The 22,020-nt window shown below is 33.8% G+C and overlaps 2 protein-coding genes across 2 annotated transcripts; both read right to left on the bottom strand.

The window, feature by feature from the left end:
- Positions 1-5,993: 5,993 nt before the first annotated feature.
- On the bottom strand, positions 5,994-11,508 carry LOC112605904 (olfactory receptor 52K1-like). The gene is made up of 3 exons (XM_025355809.1): positions 11,397-11,508; positions 6,438-7,333; positions 5,994-5,999 (listed from the first exon to the last, which is right to left on the bottom strand). The coding sequence occupies exons 1-3, from the start codon at positions 11,506-11,508 to the stop codon at positions 5,994-5,996; spliced, it is 1,014 nt and encodes a 337-aa protein (XP_025211594.1).
- Positions 11,509-17,032: 5,524 nt separating this feature from the next.
- Positions 17,033-17,986, bottom strand: LOC112605549 (putative olfactory receptor 52P1). The gene has a single exon (XM_025355116.1). It carries the CDS (start codon positions 17,984-17,986, stop codon positions 17,033-17,035), a length of 954 nt encoding a protein of 317 aa, XP_025210901.1.
- Positions 17,987-22,020: the final 4,034 nt, after the last annotated feature.

Raw genomic sequence — 22,020 nt, 5'->3', positions numbered from 1 at the left:
ATGCAATATTGTTTTTATAAATTGTAGGATTTGATTGCTTAACATTTTGTTGGGGCTTTATGCATCTACATTCGTGAGACTCATTTGTCTAAGTTTTCATTCTCTTAATGTTTTTCATTTGGCTTTGGTACTAGGATAATGCTGGCCTCATAGAATGAATTAAGAAATATTCCCTTGGGAGGCCGAGGCGGGCGGATCACAAGGTCAGGAGATCGAGACCACGGTGAAACCCCGTCTCTACTAAAAATACAAAAAAAAAAAAAAAATTAGCCGGGCGCAGTGGCGGGCGCCTGTAGTCCCAGCTACTCAGGAGGCTGAGGCAGGAGAATGGCATGAACCCGGGAGGCGGAGCTTGCAGTGAGGCGAGATCGCGTCACTGCACTCCAGCCTGGGCGACAGAGCGAGACTCAGTCTCAAAAAAAAAAAAAAATAAATAAATAAAATGAAATATTCCCTATGCTTCTATTTTCTGGAAGAGATTAGGGGAACTATATCATTTCTTTAAATGTTTTCTAGAATTTGCCAGTGAAATCTGTTGTTTTTTGTTTTAGAAATTTATTTTATTTTATTTATTTTTTAGACGGAGTCCCACTCTGTTGTCCAGGCTGGAGTGCAGTGGCACAATCTCGGCTCACTGCAAGCACCACCTCCCAGGTTCACGCTGTTCTCCTGCTTCAGCCTCCCGAGTAGTTGGGACTACAGGTACCCGCCACCACGCCTGGCTAATTTTTTGTGTTTTTAGTAGAGACGTGAGTTTCACTGTGTTAGCCAGGATGGTCTTGATCTCCTGACCTCGTAATCCACCCACCTCAGCCTCCCAAAGTGCTGGGATTACAGGCATGAGCCACCGTGCCCGGCCAGAAATTTATTATTTTTCATTCATTTTTAATAGATGTCAACCAATTCATGGGACTAATTCTTTCTAGATTTTGGTAGTTCATGTTTTTATGGAATTTGTTCATATAATTTGTTGTCAAAATTGTAGGCATAGGATTGGTTAGAGCACGTCTTTATTTTTTTTTTAAGTCCACATATGAGTCATGATGACCCCCTCTTTTATTTCTGGTATTAGTAATCTGTTTTCACTATCATTTTCTTATTTGCTCGGCTACAGGTTTGTCAATTTTATTGATTGTTCTAGAAACCATATTTTAGTTTTATTAATTTCTGAATTTTTTCCTGTATTCAATTATTTGATACATTTTAAAGTTTTTAATTTTTTTCCTCTTTTTATTTTAGATTTAAATTGTTCTTTATTCTCCTAATGTAGAGGCTTAGATTATTAATTATAGATATTTATGTTCTTATAATACGTGCAGTTGTGGATATAAATTTTCCTATAACACTGCATCTCACAGATTTTGATGTTTTATCTTCATTTATATTTAGCTCAAAATACAGAGTTTTTAAAATATTTAACTTGAGACTTTTTTATCTTATTATTACATAGAAGTATATTGTTTAATCTCCAAATATTTGAGAATTTTCTAACTTTCTGCTTAAAAAGTAGTTTTTATGTAGTTTAATGTAGTTGTGGCATCAGAACTCACTTTGTATTGTTTCTATTATTTTTCATTTGTCAAGGTGTTTTTTTATGGCCCAGAATCAGTCTTATCTTTGTGAATGTTCCATGTGAGTTTGAAAGAATGTTTATTGTGTTGTTGAGCAAAGCATTCTATAAATGTCAATCAGATCAAATAGACTGATTATGCTTTTAAAGTTACCTATACCTTTACTGATACCCTGCCTGTATGATCAATTACTGAAAAAGGAGAGTTCAAGTTTCAATAGTGGATATGTCCATGTTGCTCACGTATTTTTATTCTCTATCATTAAGTTCATACACATTTATGATTGTTACGTCTTTTTGGAAAGTTCATCTTTTATCATAATGTGATACCCACTTTATTTCTGCCTTGTCTGAAATTAATATATTTGCTCTAACTTCTTTTGGCTAGTTAGCACTGTATATATTTTTATATGTTTACTTTAAACCTTTATGTATTTTTATATTTAACTTGAGTTTCTTATAATATGCAGGTTTATCTTAGTTTTTTTTTCTTTCTGAAAATCTTTATATTTTAATTGATGCATTTTGACAATTCACAGTTGAAGAATTTATCAATATAGTTGGATTAATATCTGCCAAGCATTTGTTATGCTTTTCTATTCCTTTCCTTTATTCTTTATTTTTTATTTTCTTATTTTCCCTTTTTTTCTGTCTTTCTTCTGTGGATTTAATTAAGCATTTTACATGATTCTGGGTTCTCTCCTTTCTTAGAATATCCATTTTACTGCTTTGAAGTGTTCAGTGGTTGCCTTAGAGTTTTCAGTGCACATTTAGAGTTACTCTAAACTCACTTTCAAATAATACTGTACTGCTTCATAGGTAGTGAAAGTACCTTACAGTGAAGTTTTTCCAATTTCTCCCTCCCATCCATTATAGTATTTGTTCTATTTATTTCATTTATCTTTATTTTATAATCATCTTGTGTCTTGTTACTACTATTGCTTTGACAAATGGGTTATCTATTAAATCAACTGAGTGAAATTAAATATTTTAATATACCTTTATTATTTTCCAATAATCTTTCTTTCTTTTTGTAGATTTCTCTGATATATACATTTTTCTTTCTCCCAGAAGATTGTCTTTTAACATATTTGCAGAGTGAGACAGTTTAAATTTCTAGTGGCATCTTTTAAGGTAAACTGATATTGACTCTGATTCTCTGTATTGGCCTGGCTGCAGATTTGGGGATAGCAATTGGCCTTTAAACCTCATATATCTGATGAGTTGAAGAAAACTTATTGATTTTCAGGGTTTTCTTTTCAAAATTTTTTTCTTCTGTAAGGATGGAATTGGTTATTTTCAAACTCTTTATACATTGGGACTAAAATAAAAATTCTTGCATACATTTTAACCCCAAATTTTCCACTAAATATTTACACAACTTACTACATATATCTATAGATAGATATAGATGAAGATAAATAGGTAGGGAGATAGATATACAAACATAGATATAGGTATATTTGAATCATAATCATGAAATTCACTAGGACAGGAGATAAAATAATAAATACATTTATATCATGGTTTACATATTTAGTTTGAGCTAAGATCTGATTAAATTAATAAATTTTAAGGTAAATTGTCATAACCGTAGCTATTAGTTAAAGGGAAAATCTATTAATTTCTCAAGGGCAATCATGTGTTTTGGTATGATATATGCTCATTTAATCATTGAAATCGATGTGTATTCCCAAAATTAAACTTAAAAATAAATTACACACATAAATGTGTGTATGTAGAAAACATTGAATAATAAAGTAGACCTTCGTTTCTTCAAGTGTTTAGCTGTAAATATTTTTGTAGATTGTGTAATACGGTTTTTACAGAAATTTTGATAGAATCTTTGAAACTAAAAGGTAGGTCACTATAGACAGCTAAACAGTGATTCACGTGACTTAGATTTTATAATATTAGTGCAAACGCTTCATTAGACAAATAAAAATTAATGGATATAGCACTTCTGCAATAAAACTTGATTTACAGAAAGACACAGAACCTGGATTTTGCCTATGTTAGTCACATGGGCCTGACATACCCATATTCTGTGTTGTTGATCAAGTGTAGAATTAACTCTCTATGAGTACAAAATGCAGTATTACCATTTAATAAAAAATTGAAATTTGGAGTTAGAATAGAGCCAAGATTGTGTAGGCCTGTGACCATTATGACTGCATTGTTCTTTATTTCTCAAGGTGACCAATAAATTTCATAGTGACACAGTCAGACCTCAACCTTATTAGATGGCTCCACTGCTTTCCTAAATGTATGATTTCCTTTAAACTGTCCTTTTACTTTTATGACATCACTGACTTCTGGATGTCTTTTCACTTTTCTTACTATTTCTTTTCACATTCATGGTGAGGTTACCTCGACTTGGAAACCCTTGTTCTGTTTTTGTACCTAGTAAAACCGTCATCATTCTTCAAGACTCAGCTCAGCCTTGCTTGGCATTTCCTTCCATATGCCATAGTTATAAATTTTTCACCAGCTCAGTGTTATTTTTGGCATTCCATAATCATCTGCACAATTGAAAATTACATTACATTGAATTTATTTTTTTCTACAAAATCTGGTATAGATGCTGGATTTTCATTGATGGTGTTTTAATTAATTTGTTTATTCTTTTATTAGCTTCTTATATCACTTTAGCATATATTTTACTTGATGTATGCTTTATGACAATAATTGATTCTTATTAATTTTGATTACTTGATGTTTTACTCACTGAGATAAGAAGTTTAGTAAGATGGTCTGGGTAGGGGGAGAAGTGCAAAATGTCCAATTTTGGCATTGAGTTCAAGGAATAGAACCTTCTAGTGGCAATATCTAGTTAGACATCTAGATCAACATATTTCTAGTGGCTGCTATAGCACTGACACTAGTATTAGGGAATAAGAGTTTGTTAACTATTGTGATAATTGTGTTCCATTCGCTGTCACATTTAATTATTACCCTAACCATATAAAGTGCATACACTATTTTATTCATTTAACAGGTGATGGAACCAAAGATGTACAAAGTTAAAAATAAAATTAATTTGCTATTAACAACGAAAATAGGATTTGAACTTGACTTTTCTTTCCACAGAACCTAGCTCTTAAATGACTGATAGAACCACTCAATATATACTCACTGAATAAATGTAGAGAAATATGTCATTAGTATAAAAAAAAACCATCTAGTTGCTATATAATTATCTACAAAAGTTAGCATGATACATATTCAATGAATCAACAAATAAGAATAAGGTTATAGGGTACAAACATAAAAAGCTAAAATTGTAAGGAGCTAATTCATGTGAGAACACACATATGTCCATTAGATATTTGAAAAATATACTCCAATGTTTATTAAAATTCAATAATTTCCAACTCAAAGACCCCTCACTTATGAAAATGGTCTTAAAATAAAATGGCGTTTTGAACAGAGCTTCTTTGAGAGAGATACTCAAAGATAGTTTCTATGCTGCAAGCATAATAATCATGTTCTTAACTAAGTAAATTGCTTCAATTTAGGCACTTAAAAAACATGACCAAAAAATTGTTATTCACTGAAGCTAAAGTAAAGAAAATTGCATGCAGACAAGTAGAATTATCGACTCTTCAAGTTTTCCTTAAGTTTTGAAAGCACAGTCTTCATGTTTCCTGGCTGCATTGATTGAACATTAGTAAAATGGGAGCAATTCTTTTTTGTGGCTTTGTCAAAATACTGTGATAGAATGTTTCAGATGCAGGAGGTGAGGGAGACTCAATAAATCTACCCCAATATCTAGAATTAGAAGAGCAAATATAGATGAATACAACCTAAACTTTTGAGAGGAATAAGCTTCCTGATTCACAAAATGAATGAAAGGCTCAAGATTTCTGTTGTGATAAACAATATTGTGAAATAGTTAAGGCCATGTATTCTGAACCCAGATGCCTTGAGTTCAAAATCTGCATTGCTACTCTTTAGATGAGTTACCTTGTGTAACTTACATGACTTTTCTGTGCCTTGATTTTCTAATTTGTACAATGCCAATGTACAAATATAACACCACTCTCATGGCATAGCTTTCTGTACTAAAGAAGTGAACACATGTATAAAGCTTGATAAACAACCAGCCACACAGTAATCATTATTTGAATGATAATACATTATCATTATCTTCATAATCGGTAAAAATTATCTTGAAAATAATTATTTTTACTCCAGAACTTTCCATCAGGATGTGTAGGGAGTTTGAATTGGAAAAAAATATATATTATTATAAATTCCAGAGTCTAAAGTATTAAGAAATTTTAAATAGTTACAATAATTTGCCTACTCATTTTATAATTGTGACTATAACAAAATATAACAATATATAATAAGAAATAATCACAATATATAACAATTATTTCTAGTATTTATTGACAATTTTCCACAAAAAGGCATTCCTTTATTTCTAAAATAAAGAAAAAAAGACCATAAAAACTTCAAAAAATAGAGGAAAAACATGCAAAATATATCTGCTAAAAAGCATAGCTGAATTAAAAAAATAACCTATTGAGAGTAAGGTTATGACTTTTGTTAATGCATTATGGCTTTATGAGCCAGACAGATTCTACCAAAATGTGCTCTAGAGACAAGGTCTCACCACTTTGCCCAGGCTATTCTCAAAATATATAATAAGAAAATTTCTCTCTCTCTATATATATAAATTTTCTATATATATATATAGAATATATATATATTTTCTATATAGAATTATTATATAGAATATATATAGAAATATATATATAGAAATCTATATATATTATATAGAATATATATAGAAATATATATATATAGAAATTTTCTTATTTGATATAGAAATTTTCTTATTTGAGAAAAAGGGACCCACCACTTGGTTTCCAATATGCTTGGTTTTGATACCATATGCCAGGATATTGACTGTCGGGGGAACTAGAAGGTACAAAGTTGCAAAAATTATGTGCATACTTTGAGATTCCTTCTTGACAATGCAGTGAATTAGAAAGCTAAAAAGTGCAGGTATGTAACAAACAAGAATAGTGCAGACATGAGTAGCACAGGTGCCCATTGATTTAGAGATGGTGCTCTGGGAAGAGAGACGAAAGACTGCCTGAAGGATTTTGATACAGGATGTGGCTATGGGCCCTAGGTCCAATATCATCACTGAAAGGGCCACAGAGATTCCATATACTCTGTAAATGAAGATGCTGGCACGGGCCAACCTCACAGCCATGTGCTCACAATAGGCATCATTGATGACATACTTGGTGTAATATTGTAGCTTACTAATGAAAAGAGGATGTGGCAAAACCATAAAGATAGCTTGGATTATATCAACTAAACCTATTTTAACAACCATTGGTGTTGACAGGATGGTTGTATAACACAGTGGGATGCAAATAGCTACACAGCGGTCAAAAGCCATGGCAACAAGGATGGCTGACTCAATAACGCAAAATGTGTAGATACAATATAGTTGTGTGAGACAGATATTAAAGTCAATCCTGTGAGCATCAAACCAGAGGATGCCAAGCATTTTGGGTGCTGTGGAAGAGGCAAGGGCCATGTCATTCACTGCCAGCATGCAAAGGAAAAAATACATAGGCTGCTGAAGGCCTGGCTCTAACTTGACAGTAACAATGATTACACTGTTCCCCAGCAGGGTCAGGACAAACAGGAGGAAGACAGGGATGCCAATCCAGCAGTGAAAATCTTGCAAACCAGGAATACCAATCAGGAAGAAGAATGAGATGTGGTAATGTGTAGCTTGTCTCCCATGTTAAAAATTGAGAGGTTGACTGCTTTGTCCAAAGTAGCCAGGCTTCTAAAGCAGGATTATGAAGTGATTCTTGCATAATTCTGCATGTGGGAGAATCCAGGCATACTGTGCAATAGGCTACCTGAGAAGTTGACTTTTCTCCTCGATAAATATACATTTCCTGGTAAATCATTTCACCATTCTGAGCTCCCACATATTCTTCTGTAAATGAGAAGATTTCGTGTATTTATTTTTTATTTTTTCTGAGTTTTGAAAGTTCATTTAATTCCACTACATGATTTTTATTTCCTCTAAGAGGAACGGTTAGTAATAAAATTACCTGATATTTGTGCAAGGCCAGTGTTAAGTTCTGTGATACAAACAGTCTTAGAACAAAAACTAAGTTGTGTTTTCTAGGAAATTTGCATCAAATATGGAGACACATGCACACACTCACACACACACAATAATTAACAGATATTTCAACATGCTATCACTTTTAAAACAATACTGTTAACCTCATGCAACATAACTTTATCAAGAATTCAGAATAAGATTTCCTAATGCTAAAGCATAAAAAACTTGAAAGTTAAAGACTATAAAAGGTAATGACAAAGTTAAAATTAAAGACAATAAAAGCTTTAACATCCATCGAAAGTAAATTAATATGTATTTTAGAATAACTCCTTAAGAAGATCAGAAGATGGACAGAGTAACATTACCATGTAAAATTAATGGGAGATTTTATTTACTAATTTTAGCAAATGATTAAAGCTGCAACATATAAACCCATTAGTTAATAAGTCCAGCCTGTTTTCTGAAAAGCCATTACTTTTATCTGTAGAATCAGCCCAGCCTCTGCATAATGATAGTGAATACCAAACCGTCCATAATTCAGCCTTTTTGACTTTTGCAGCAAGAGTAGTTTCTTACGAGCCTAAAATTAGAGTCATAAGAACCTTTCATTTTGATAAAAGCTCTCTATCCTTCTTCCTGGAATCCAGTGTCTACTTCACATTGTTTGTGGAATATTCATTCCACTCTTCGTAACATGATTTCTTTATACTTGGTTCCATTATGGCAATTTCTGGTTCTCAATCCAACTGATATAAAAGTTTAAGATATTTATTTAATATACTTATATTAAATATTAATATGTAGTATATTCATACATATTATCAGATGTTATATTAAATATATTATCTAAGATCTTTAATTAATATAATTAAGGTAAATATTTATTTATCATATATTGTTATAAATATTGATGAATATTCCTAAGGCAATGCTTCCCTGTATGGATGTCCAAATAATATCTGTGCGGGATAATTTTTTCTTGTTTATGGCATCTGCATTCTTCTATTAAAGATATGCCACACTGGGCCTATGTGAGTGAGTGTCTGAGGTGTGTCATAGTAAGGAATTGAAAAATGTGAACGTGTCGTAAAATACATTAGAAACATTTAGAGCTTCAACTCTTATTAGAATATAGAGACATAGAACAGATGAAGCCTGTACCCTAGAGATAAGAACTTAAGACAAAATCAACACATATTTAACTTACAAAGCATAAAAGATTTTAAAGTATTTATTAAACTTTTGTTCTTTGCAACTCCCCTCCAATGATTGTTTTTCATTTGGAAATGTGGTTTGCCCAGTTCCATTCATATATCTGTTTATAAGACAACTGAACACACAAGAGGCCAGTGGAAAATTACAGGGCATAACGTTAAGCAGAGTTGTGGTATAAGAGCAACTTAACCCACGTGGAAATGTACACATAGGTTTTTAGCTAAGAAATATTGCTTAAGTTTACAAACAAGCATAATTGTGCTTGGTAAATACATGTAAACATTTAACAATTATCATTTAGTTTCCAATAAATTTACTAATGAGATGGCAGCATGTCTTATCTATACTAAAGAAAAGAATTTAAGTGAGTTCCCAATAACCAAGAGAAGCTTTCTGTTAGGGCGCCAGAAGTGAGACACTAAGAAATTTATGGAGAATACCCCCAAAGTGTGATCTGCTTGTGCAGTCACCCCTCCTTTCTAGAAAGCCTTCTCTGTTTTCTCTAAGGCTTAGTTTGAATGAAACTCTGGAGACACCATTTATTTCAATGAGGCCATTCTTGACATGATCTTCAGCAGACAGTAGGCCAAGGCAGTAGGAATATATGCCAAAACCTCTGTAACTACCTAATTTTAGCAAATGATTAAAGCTGCAACATATAAACCCATCGGTTAGCAAGTCCAGTAACTACCTGTTGGCACTATTATTCTATCTGTTTCTGAACCAGATAAATACCTAATTCCTTCTGAAGCCTGGGCTTTGATAGCTTGCTTGTTTTGGGGTCAGTTCACAAAGACTCATGTCTGTAATCTGCCACTTCAGAGTAGATGACTCTATTTGAATATCATGGTATTTTCTATGCACTTTTTTGAATATACTACATATTTTATGTTAATGCATTATAGTAACAACACATAAAGATACCCCAAAATAAATTCAGTGAGTTCTTTCATTCTCCTCTAGCTGACTGTATTTTATTTGGTAGAAACAACAGCCACCCAACCATTAAAGTAAGAAATCTCAGAATTATCCTTACTTTTTTATTTAACTCTAGTAGTCAAGCAGTCATCAAGTCTCTTATTTCTGTTAGAACTCTTACCATATTCTTTGTATTTGTTTATTTTCATGTTAGTCTCCTTCATCAGACTGTGAGTACCAAAAGGAAGGTACAGAATTTCTGTAAACCCCCAATAAATTTCCAGGGGAGATCCGATGTTCCTGTACGTTTTCTCCAGCCTCTTAAGAATTTCATAGAGATGTAATCTTGTTACTGAAACTTCTGACCCTCTAGAGATTCAATTTATTTATACTTTTTGTCTACTTTTAATTAACTTTGTCTTCTTAGAATATGCTTTTTTTTTTTTTTTTTTTTTTTGAGACAGAGTCTCGCTCTGTCGCCCAGGCTGGAGTGCAGTGGCCTGATCGGGTTCATGCCACTCTCCTGCCTCAGCCTCCCGAGTAGCTGGGACTACAGGCGCCCACCACCACGCCCGGCTAATTTTTTGTATTTTTAGTAGAGACGGGGTTTCACCGTGTTAGCCAGCATGGTCTGGATCTCCTGACCTTGTGATCCGCCCACCTCGGCCTCCCAAAGTGCTGGGATTACAGGCGTGAGCCACCGCCCCTGACTAGAATATGTTTCTTAAAAATTGTTTCTAGCATAAGTTATAAAACCAGAAACCAACTTTTAATGGAAGTTCACAAGGTTATTCCATAAAAGGTAGGTTGTTGAATACATACGTTTGTGTACATATGTGCGTGTGTGTGTGTGTGTGAATGTGTGTGTAATCAAATAATCCTCCAGGATTATTTGATTACTCTTCTCCACTGCCAAGTCGTATTATAATTCAAATACCCACATGTCTCTTAGAAATGTTTAATATCATTTACATGTTTACATATCTTTCTCCTTTATTTCCACTTACTTTACGTTGGATACTATTTTACAATTCATAATATATTGCAGATTATAGTAAAAATAACAGCTCTCTATAAATCCTCAAATGATCATTTTTCACTGTAGCCTTCAGGAAAATGTGCACATGTGGAAACGGTTAAAAATATGATAGTGTTGGCCAGGCGCGGTGGCTCACGCCTGTAATCCCAGCACTTTGGGGGCTGAGGTGGGTGGATCACGAGGTCAGGAGATCCAGACCACCCTGGCTAACATGGTGAAACCCCATCTCTACTAAAAATACAAAAAGAAATTCACCGGGCACGGTGGCGGGCGCCTGTAGTCCCAGCTGCTCGGGAGGCTGAGGCTGGAGAATGGCCTGAACCCAGGAGGCGGAGCCTGGAGTGAGCTGAGATCGCGCCACTGCACTCCAGCCTGGACGACAGAGCGACTGGGCGACAGAGCAAGACTCCGTCTCAAAACAAAACAAAACAAAACAAACAAACAAAAAATATGATAGTGTTTGCCATTGAATCAGGAAGCTCTCTGTGTCAAGTTGGCAGTTATGGTTGCTTTATAACAGGCTATTTGAGTGCTCAACATGCCCCTCCAGTCTGGAGGGCTGATAGGTTCTTTAGGAGATTTAATATCAAAGAAAAAGGGAACTGGGAAAAGTCTAAACACAAAGCAGTAGCCATATTCCTCTGGCACAGCCATGTTAACACTGTAAACTCCTTGGAGCTTGTATGTGCTTAGTGTTCCCGTGTTTCTCCTGTAAAGACCATAGTCTCCAGAGACTGTCCCATGGTGGCCAGTCAAATAAGATGCCAGGGATACCAATAAAATATGTAGTTTACTTTCAAAATCAAAAAGAAAACTGATAAATGAAAATTAATTTAATGTAGACAAGCTATCCGAAATTTAAGAGAAAAACGTTTCAAGCTCTTTTTCTAAAGCATTATTTTTCTCATTCTTTTCTCTTTCTGTTCCTCGGAGAGCATAATTTCAATTGACCTATGATGAAATTTACTGCTTCTTTCTTCTGATATCCAGATCTGCTGTTGACCCCTATGTAATCATTTATAACTTTAGTTGTTTTTTACAACTGTGGTTTTTAAATATTTTTACTAACTTAATTCTTTCTTGAGTTATTGTTGCCATGCTTTTATAAAGGTTCTTCAACTATCATTTCCTTTATTGCTTGATATTTAAAATGACTAAGTTCTACTTATTTCCTTCTTTAGTCAAACATCTGTTACCCCTCAGGAAAGCTGCTGTTGAAATTTTCCCCCTCTGTATATAAACTATACTATCCTGTTCCCTGTGTGTCTTGTATATTTTTTGAATACCAAAAATTTTTATATAATATAATGTGTCAGTTGTAAAAATTGGCTTCCTTTGTATACTCTGTAATGTTTCAGTTGTTTTGTTTTTACTACTTTTTGTTGTTTTTGCTGTTATTGACCTTCTTAGATTAATTATATTAATTACATAAAGTATTTATTTCTCATAGTGTGTGGACTCACAGTTCTCTCTTTGCTACCTCAGTGATTCACTAGTAATTATTCAGAGATCTCCTTAAATATCTTGATCCAATAATTTTTCTACTCTTTGACAAGGGAATCCCTGTATGGTGGTATAGCACTCCTTCAACATTTTGGCAGCTTACAACTCCATCTTAGACTTCATGTCCCCTTGTGCATGTTCTCAAGATGACCCAGACATGAGAGGTGGAGACACTTGCGGGTCTTTCCTGGCTATATGCACAGCCCTGAACATGCCCATTGCCTTGTAAACTACAAGGAATATGTCAGAGCTTTTCAAAATTTTCTATGGAGATCTCATTCCTAAAGTCTTCCTTTTAAGTTTTCAGCCAGACTCTTGTTTGCCCCAACTAGTATTACAATATCAGACAACATCAGACAAATGTGATGCAAAACAATCAGGCAACTGTGATGTTAAGCAATTGCCTCTGATTGTTCTTAGTAAATGCATTGGTGATAGGCTTTCTTGCACACAGTGAGCTGAGAATCAGATCAAAGGACAATGCACCTGAGTGTTTTTTCGTTTGTTTGAGGACCTAACAGAGGTCTAATAGTAATAATGCTTGAGATGAGGAGAATTTTTGTGGAGTTCCAATACTGCTCTGCCCCTTTTGTTGACCATATGCCTACAAGTTTTTACAGTTACTATATTTCTGAAAGTGATGGTTTTCAAGAATATTGCAGTATTTCTTAGAGGAATTGAAGTAAGACAAATTAAAATGTTGCAAGTACTTCTCTTATTATTAAAGCTTAGCAGTTTTCTTTTGAATAAATGGTCCTCAAATTTTTGCTAGTTTTTGCTTAAGTTCCAGGATTCTGAAAATATTGGTTTTAATATTGTTACTGGTGATTTTTAAATTATTTTATAAATTAGTAGATTTACCAAGATATAAGTGCTTTTTCAGAAGTCATTCCTCACTCACCTTAATTTATGAAGCACTTTTCTTTTAAACATATAGACTAATAGAATAAATTTTTATTAAAAATTTAAAAATATATTACTATGTTTACTGATTTGAAATGTTTCTAATAGGAAATAATCAGTAATCCTTATTACTAATTCAGGAATATTATTTGCCTTTTTTTCCCTGAGTACATTAAGATTATTTTTAGCCATCACCTATTTCACTGTCTCATTATATTTAGCAATTACCTATCTCACTGTCATATATGGAAGTGTGGCACTTTTGTATGTTTATCCTCACTGTAATTTATTGAATTTCTTGAACCTGGGTCAGTATTTTTGCTAAAACTAAAAAGAAATAGGCAATTGCTTAATCTTATTCTCCTTTTACTGGTTGTCCAATTATTTTGTAGACAGCTTGGTATTGTTGCAGAGATTTCTAACGCTTTGTTCATTAAAAAATATTTTATTTCATTCACTTTTGGTGGAATTTTTTAAATTTTAATACCTCTAATTTTTCTAATCTTTTTTAGTATCTAATAATATGCAGTGAAGCCCAAGCAAAGTATTTATTTCATATTTGTATTTTTATTTCTATAGTTATTATTTTGTACTTTGTTATACTTATTTATCTGTGGCAGTTCTCCATTTATTTGCTTATTATAATCAGTTTTTTCTTTAGTGTTTTATGTATTCATAAAAGTATATCTGCTAATTCCAGTATTTATGTTATAATTTTAGCATCTAAATATCTGTAATATCTGCAAGCATGTATGTATTTATTTATTTATTTATCTGCTGTTAGTCATTTGTCTCTTTCTTTACCTACTTAGCATTTTTTTCATGCTTAACATTATGAGTGCTACAATAATGAAAGTTTGTATTTTTTAATTCTTCTTGAAATATTTGCATTTTTAAATGATTTATTAACTTCTATTTTAAGTTTGGGCATACATGTGCAAGTCTGTGATACGGGTAAACTCGCATTTTGTCCTGCTAGAGAATTAATTATACTAGAAGATTGCCTTGATTCTTTCCAAGTTTCCTTTTAGGTTTCCGTACCATAATTCTAGAGTTGCCATTAATCTACTGCTAATATGGTTTAATTATTAAGGATTAACCATTAGGATAGTCAGTTCCAACTGACTGCAGGCAATGTTCAGAGAGCTCTCTTCACTCTAGTTGGTCAGTACTCTAACATCTCCTGGCACTGAGTAATTCCTCGCTTCCCTAAGTATCTCACACCATCCCAGTTGCTTTACTCTCCCAGACTTTTGTTTTGCACAAGTGCAGTTTACAGATTATGGGAATTTATATGCAGATTTCTTAACTCTTTTCTGGCAGCTTTCTTCCTCTCCAGTACCTTGCCCTGAAGATTCTAGCTACCACAGTTACATTATACTGTAATCCTTTCTTCCTCACCCAGCACAACTGAAGGTCTCAGTGTGTATTCTGCTTCTTTTTACCTTAGGAAACTACAAATAGAATTCTGGTGAGAATGTAAATGTCACTTCATGGGTTTCTCTTTGTGGAAGGATAGTATTTTACATGCATAAGTATATATATTGCCCATTGTCTGAAACATTTTCTTCTTATATTGTGTTCAATTTTATTTACTCTCCATGACTCTAGTATATAGGAATTTCAATGATCATACTTGAGTTATATAGCAACTAACCCCTAGAAACATAGTTTCAGTTTCAGTAATAAAGCTGTATGAACTGTGAGCAATTTCATTATACATGGTCTTTGATGCTACTTCTTCAATCTACAAAATACTGTGTAAATAACAGATGTGCATGATCCATGGCAAATCACATCATTTATTTCAAAGTCTTTCATAATGGCTTACTGTACATCTGTTCTTCACTTCACACGTAGACAGTGCCACGTCAAAAAGTATTGCCTCCTTATCTCTGAGTGATAATCCTTTGTGATTCAGGAATTCGCGGGGATATTTCATGACATTAAAGTGCCAATAATAAATGTTGAACATCATCCAAACTTAACAGTACAACAATTTGCCAACGTATAGAAAAGATGCTTGCTCTAAGACATCTAAGACAAGCACTGTTTAAACTACTCTCAGTAGTGTGTTTTTATAAAGAAATAAAATATTTTAAATCTCAATGTTTCTAATGTTTTAAATTACAGTGTACTGAATACGTATTAGTTTCACTAATTTCCTATATATTTACACATTTATAACTAACAGTAATTTTGACAAAATTGTCAGGGCTTTGTAGTGGAAAAAAGATGATTGATTTAATAAATACTTCTGAGTCTGCTGAATCTGTGTATGTAAAAGTCAGAACTCTTCTGCCACAATGTATGCTAAATTGGTTCCATATGCAGTGCTAATGCAAACAAAGAAAGTAAAATAAAAAAATAAACTTTTTATGGGAAAACATAAGAAAACTTATAGTGTACAGATAGTTCTCACACGGGACACAAAAGACACTAATCATAAAAGAAAAAAATGCTACGTTGAACTATATTCAAATATGAACTTTGGACCATCAAAACATAATTGTTCTGTGTTTGTTTTTGTACTGGTACTGTATTATTTTAATTACGATAGCCTAATAATATAGTTTGAAGTTGGATAATGTGATGCCTCTGGCTTTGTGTTTTTTGTTTTGTTTTGTTTTAGTTAGAATGTTTTGGCTTTTCAAGCTTTTTCCTGGTTCCATATTAATTTTAGAATAGTTTTTTTTTTTTTTTCTTTTTCTGTGAATAGAGACGTTGCAGGTTTGACAGAAATACCGGTGGTCTTTCATCTCCTTCGTTGGTTGTATTACTATGTATTAAAATTTTTGTGGCTGTTATCAATGAGATTGTGTTCTTGATTTGACTCTTACCTTGAATGTTATTAGTGTATCAAAATGACACATGGACCAAAGAATAGAGAACTCAGAGATAAAGCTGCAGACCCACAATCATCTGATCTTTAACAAAGTTGAGGAAAACAAGTACTAGGGAAAGAACTCTCCATTTAATAAATAGTGCTGAGATAACTGGTTAGCCGTATGTGAAAGAATGAAACTGGCTGTCTACATTTACCCATAATTAACTCAAGATAGATTAAAGATTTGAATGAAAGATTCCAAACTATAAAAATCCTAGAAAAAAAACAACTAGCAAATACCCTTCTCAACAGTGATCTTGGCAAATAATTTATGGGTATGCCCCGAAATCTATTGCCAAAAAAACCCCCAAATATATCAGAAATGGGACCCTCTGTATCTAAAATAAAATTTTAAATTTTTTAAAAAGACATAATTAATATAGTAATAAGACAATCCATAGTTTTAAAAAACTATTTCCAATACATATAGCTAATAAAACTTATGTATCCTAAATATACCATGCCCAGTGGTGACATCATTTTTCAAAAAGAAGTCTGACCAAACAAACTGAAATTCTTCAATTTTTTTGTAACACTTATTTAGTTATTTCACATTTGTGGATGAAATTTAAAATAATAACAAAATTATCAATATTAAATCATATAGAAAGTAATAAAATAATTATTAAAATATATTAAATGTCTTCCATGTGGCAAACTTTGACAATTTCTGATTTATTTTTATTTCAAATAGATATGAACGGAAAACATAAAAAATTGACAAAAGGTAGTATTAAACGAAGTGAATGTACAACATCAACTATTTCTGCTACAAGGCATATAAGAAGCAAGAAAGAGAACTTTGGAGATCTGATTTGAGGTATTCCGCAGGGTAACCATGTCTTTAAGAGCCAGAATACAAACTAGGGCTGGTATTTCCATGTTTTACTTACTAGAAATCTTTTTCTTTGAGGAAAACAGACCCATCACTTGGTCTCTAATCTGCTTGGTCTTGACACCATATACCAGGGGATTGACTGTGGGGGGAACTAGAAGGTACAAACTTGCAAAAATTATGTGGATACTTGGAGGTACCTTCTTGCCAATGCGGTGAGTTAGGAAGCTAAAAAGTGCAGGCGTATAGAAGACAAGAATAGTGCAGACATGGGCAGCACAGGTGCCCAGTGCTTTAGAGCGGGCATTCTGGGAAGAAAGACGAAAGACTGCCTGAAGGATATTGATATAGGACGTGGCAATGAGCCCTAGGTCCAATATCATCACTGAAAGGGCCACAGAGATTCCATATGTTCTGTTAATGAAGGTATTGGCGCTGGCCAACTTCACCACAGCCATGTGCTCACAATACGCGTGATTGATGACATATTTGGTGTAATACGGTAGCCTCTTAATAAGAAGAGGAGAGGGCAAAACCATTAGGATAGCTCGAATTACACCAATGGCACCCACTTTAACAACCACTGGTGTCGTCAGGATGGTTGTATAACGCAGTGGAATACAAATAGCTACAAAGCGGTCAAAGGCCATGGCAACAAGAAGGGCTGACTCAATAATGCAAAATGTGTGGATGAAATACATTTGTGCTAGGCAGATATTAAAAACAACACTGTAAGCATCAAACCAGAAGATTCCAAGCATTTTGGGTGCTGTGGAAGAGGCAAGAGCCATGTCATTCGCTGCCAGCATGCAAAGGAAAAAATACATAGGCTGCTGGAGGCTTGGTTCTAGCTTGACAGTAACAATGATTACACTGTTCCCCAGCAGGGTCAAGACAAACAGGAGGAAGACAGGGATGCCAATCCAGCAGTGAAAATCTTGCAAACCAGGAATACCAATCAGGAAGAAGGATGAGATGTGGTAATGTGTAGCATTGTCTCCCATGTTAAAACTTGAGAAGTTGTATGTTTAATTCAAAGTAGGCAGGCAAAGCAGGATTACAATGCGATTTTTCCATGATTCTGCATGTGGGAGAATCCAGGCATACTGTGTAATAGCCTACCTGAAGAGCTGACATACATTTCCTGGTTAACCATTTCACCATTCGGAGTTCCCACATATTCTTCTGAAAATGACAAGATTTAGTGTATTTATTATTTTATTTTTTCTGAGTTTTGAAAGTTCATTTAATTCTACTACATAATTTCTATTAATTCTACTACATAATTTCTATTTCCTCTAAGAAAAGTAGATAGTAATAATGTAACCTCATCCTGTGCCAAAGCAAGTGTTGGATTCTGTGACACCAACAGTCTTAGAACAAAAACCAAGCTGTGTTTTCAAGGAAATTTACATAAAATATGAAGACAAAGACACATGAACACACACATTCATGCACAAAATGATTAACAGGTGTTTCAACATGCAACTACTTTTAAATAATACTGTTATCCTTAGGAAGTATAACTTAATCAGTAATTCAGAATAAGATTTCCTAACACTAAAGAATAAAAAAAATCAAAATTAATGACAATATATGCTTTATTATGCATCAAAGGCAAATGTATGCGTATTTTAGGTTAACTACTTAAGAAGATTTAAAGATGAACAGAGTAACACAACCATGTAAAAGTAATGAGAGATTTTATTTCCCAATTCCAGCAAATGGTTTAAAATTGCAATAAATAAGAACATCAGTTAATAAGTCCAGCTTATTTTCTACAAATTGAGGGATTTAATCTATAGACTCAGCTCTGCCTCTGGCTCTTGCATCCACCTGCATTATGAGAGTAAAGAGCAAAGCATCTATAAATCAGCCTTTTAAAAAATATATACAGCAAGAGTAGCTTCTGATAACTCTTGCTCTGACCATATCCTTTAATTTTGATAACAGCTCTCTATCTTTCTTCCTAGAATCCAGTGTCTACCTCCCACCAAGAGTGTAGAATACTTGCTACACACTTATATTTTCTCCTATTATGGCAATTTCTGGTCCTAAACTTCACTGATGTAAAAGATTAAGATATCTTGATGAATATATCCTTATGACATATTGTTATAAATATTAACATGTATTTCTAATGACAATGCTTCTTGCCTCGATGTCCAAATAATACCTGTGTGGGAGAACGTTTTCTTGTTTATGGTATCTGCGTTCTACAATTAAAGATATACTATGCTGGACCTATGTAAGTGAGAGACTGAAGTGTTTCATAGTAAAGAATTTAAAAAATTTACTGTGTCACAAAACATGTTAGAAACACTCAGAGCTTCAACTCCTACTAGAACACAGAGTCATGGAACAGATGAAGCCTGTAACCCCACAGATAAGAACTTACACAAAATGAGCAAATATTTAACATTCAAAGCATGAAAGCTTTAAAAGTATTTATTAAGTTTTGCTCTTTGCAACTCCTTAAATGGCCGTTTTTCATTTGTAATTATGCTTTGCCATGTACCATTAATGTATTTGTTTCTGGGAGAATCAGATACACAAGATGCCAGTGGAAAATAATAGGGTATAATGTTATAATGTTAAGCATAGAGTTGTAGTTATAAGAAACAACTTAAGCCACCTAGAAATGTATACATAGGTTTTAGTGAAGAAACATTGCTTAAGATTACAAACAAGCATAATTGTGCTTGGTAAATACATATAAATATTTAAAAACCATTATCATTTAGTTTCCCATGAATTTACTTATAAGATGGCAACATTTCTAATCTATACCAAGAGAAAAGAAGTAAAGTGACTTCCCGCTAACCAAGAGAAGCTTTCTATTTGGGTGTCCGAAGTGAGACACCAAGAAATTTATGGAGAATACCTCCCAAAGTGTGATCTGCTTGTGCAGTCAACCCTCCCTCATAGAAAGTCTTCTCTGTTTCTTCTCAGGCTTAATTTGAATGAAACTCTAGAGACATCCATTTGTTTCAATAAGGCCATTCTTGACATTATCTTCAGCAGACAGTCAGCCAAGGCAATAGGAATATCTTCCCAAACCTCTGTAACTACATGTTGGCACCATTATTCTATCTGTTTCTGAACCAGATAAATACCTGATTCCTTCTGAGAGCCTGGGCTTTGATTGTTTGCTTGTTTCTGGGTCAGTCCACAAAGCCCCTTGCTGGAACCTGCCAGTTCAGCATAGATGACTCTATTTCAGTATCATGGTATTTTCTATGCAGTCTTTATTGAAAGTACTACATATTATATATATCAATGCATTTTAGTGACATCACATAAATATACCTCAAACTAAATTCAGTGAGTTCTTTCATTCTCCTCTACTTGATTGTATTTTATTTGGTGGAAACAACAGCCACCCAGCCATTAAAGTAAGAAATCCCAGCATTATCCTTGTCTCCTTTATTTAACTCTAATACTTCAGACAAGCAGTCATTAAGTGTCTCATAGAACTCTTACCGTATTATTTGCATTTTGTTTATTTTTCTGTCAGCCTCCTTCATCAGACTGTGAGCACCAAAAAGAAGGTGCAGAATTCCAGCAAACTCGCAATAAATTTCCAGAGGAGATCAGATGTTCCTGTAGATCTTCTCTAGTCTCTTAATAATTTCACAGATGTTTACTCTTGTTCCTGAAGCTTCCGACTTTAGAGATGGTCAGTCTATTTACAGTTTTTGCCTACCCTTCATTCACTTCAGCTTCCTTCTTAGAATATCTTCCTATAAAATTGTTTTTAGCATGAGTTGCATAACCAGACACTACCCTTTAGTATAACTTTTCAATGTTTTTCCTTAAAAAGTAGCATATTGACTATAGCTTTTTGTGTGTGTATATATGTGTGTGTGTGTTTGTGTGTATTTGTGTGTGTGTGTGTGTGTATCTTCTAGGATGATTTACTCCTCTACTAGAAATTCACATTAATTCAAATGTCCACATGTCTTTTAGAAATGTGTAACATTATTTACATGTTTATACATTTTCCTTTCTCATTTACTTCCACCTGCTTTATCTTGAATACCATCTTACAGTACATAATATAGTGCAGATTGGAATTAAAAACCTATTGTAACTTATTTTCTGCAAAATCACAAAAGATCATTTTTCACTGCAGCATCTAGGGAGATATCCATATGTGGAAACGATTAAAAACTATGACAGCATTTATCATTAAAGCAGAAAGTCTCTCTGGCAAGTTGGTAGTTATAGTTGCTTTGTAATAGGCTACACAAATGCTCAGGAGCCCCCTCAAGTTTGGAAAGCTGTTATGTCCCTTAGGAGACAGAAAATCAAAAGTAAAAGGGAAACAAACATACAGCAACGTTCCTCTGGCACAGCCATGTTCACATTGTATGCTCCCTGGAGCTTATATGTGCTTAGTGTTCATGCATTTCTCCTATGAAGACCAGAGTCTCCAGAGACTGTCTTATGGTGACCAGTCAAATGATATGCCTGAGGTGCCAATCAAATGTGTAGTTAACTGGAGAAATCTAAAAGAAAACTTAAAAAAATACAAAAAACTAGCCGGGTGAGTTGGCGGGCGCCTGTAGTCCCAGCTACTCGGGAGGCTGAGGCAGGAGAATGGCCTAAACCCGGGAGGCGGAGCTTGCAGTGAGCTGAGATCCGGCTACTGCACTCCAGCCCGGGCAACAGAGTGAGACTCCGTCTCAAAAAAAAAAAAAAGAAAACTAACAAGTGTACATTAACTTAGTGCAGGCAAGCTATTTGAAAATTAAGAAAAACACATTGCAAATTATTTCTTAAGACAATTTTTCTTTATTCTTTCTTTCTGTTCCTCATAGAGGACAATTTCATTTGACCTATGTTGATATTTATTGCTTCTTTCTTCTGTTAGCTCATATCTGCTGTTGAGCCTTAGGTAATCATTTTTAACTGTAGTTATTTTTTACAAGCCTAGATTTTCTATACTTTTAATAATTTAATCTTGCTTGAATTCTTATTGCCATACATTTTAAAAGATCCTTCAATTATCATTTCCTTTATCCCTTTATATTTG

The sequence above is a fragment of the Theropithecus gelada genome, chromosome 14, assembly GCF_003255815.1.
Source record: "Theropithecus gelada isolate Dixy chromosome 14, Tgel_1.0, whole genome shotgun sequence".
In the NCBI taxonomy this organism is placed as follows: Eukaryota; Metazoa; Chordata; class Mammalia; order Primates; family Cercopithecidae; genus Theropithecus; species Theropithecus gelada.
This window is presented reverse-complemented; position numbering and strand designations above follow the sequence as displayed.

Coding starts and splice junctions, on each gene's coding strand:
- LOC112605904 (XM_025355809.1), bottom strand. CDS start 11,508: ATGGCTGTGCCAGAGGAATATGGCTACTGCTTTGTGTTTAGACTTTTC. Junction 7,334..11,396: donor CAGCCCTCCAGACTGGAGGG/GCATGTTGAGCA, acceptor ATGGGAGACAAG/CTACACATTACCACATCTCA.
- LOC112605549 (XM_025355116.1), bottom strand. CDS start 17,986: ATGGGAGACAATGCTACACATTACCACATCTCATCCTTCTTCCTGATT.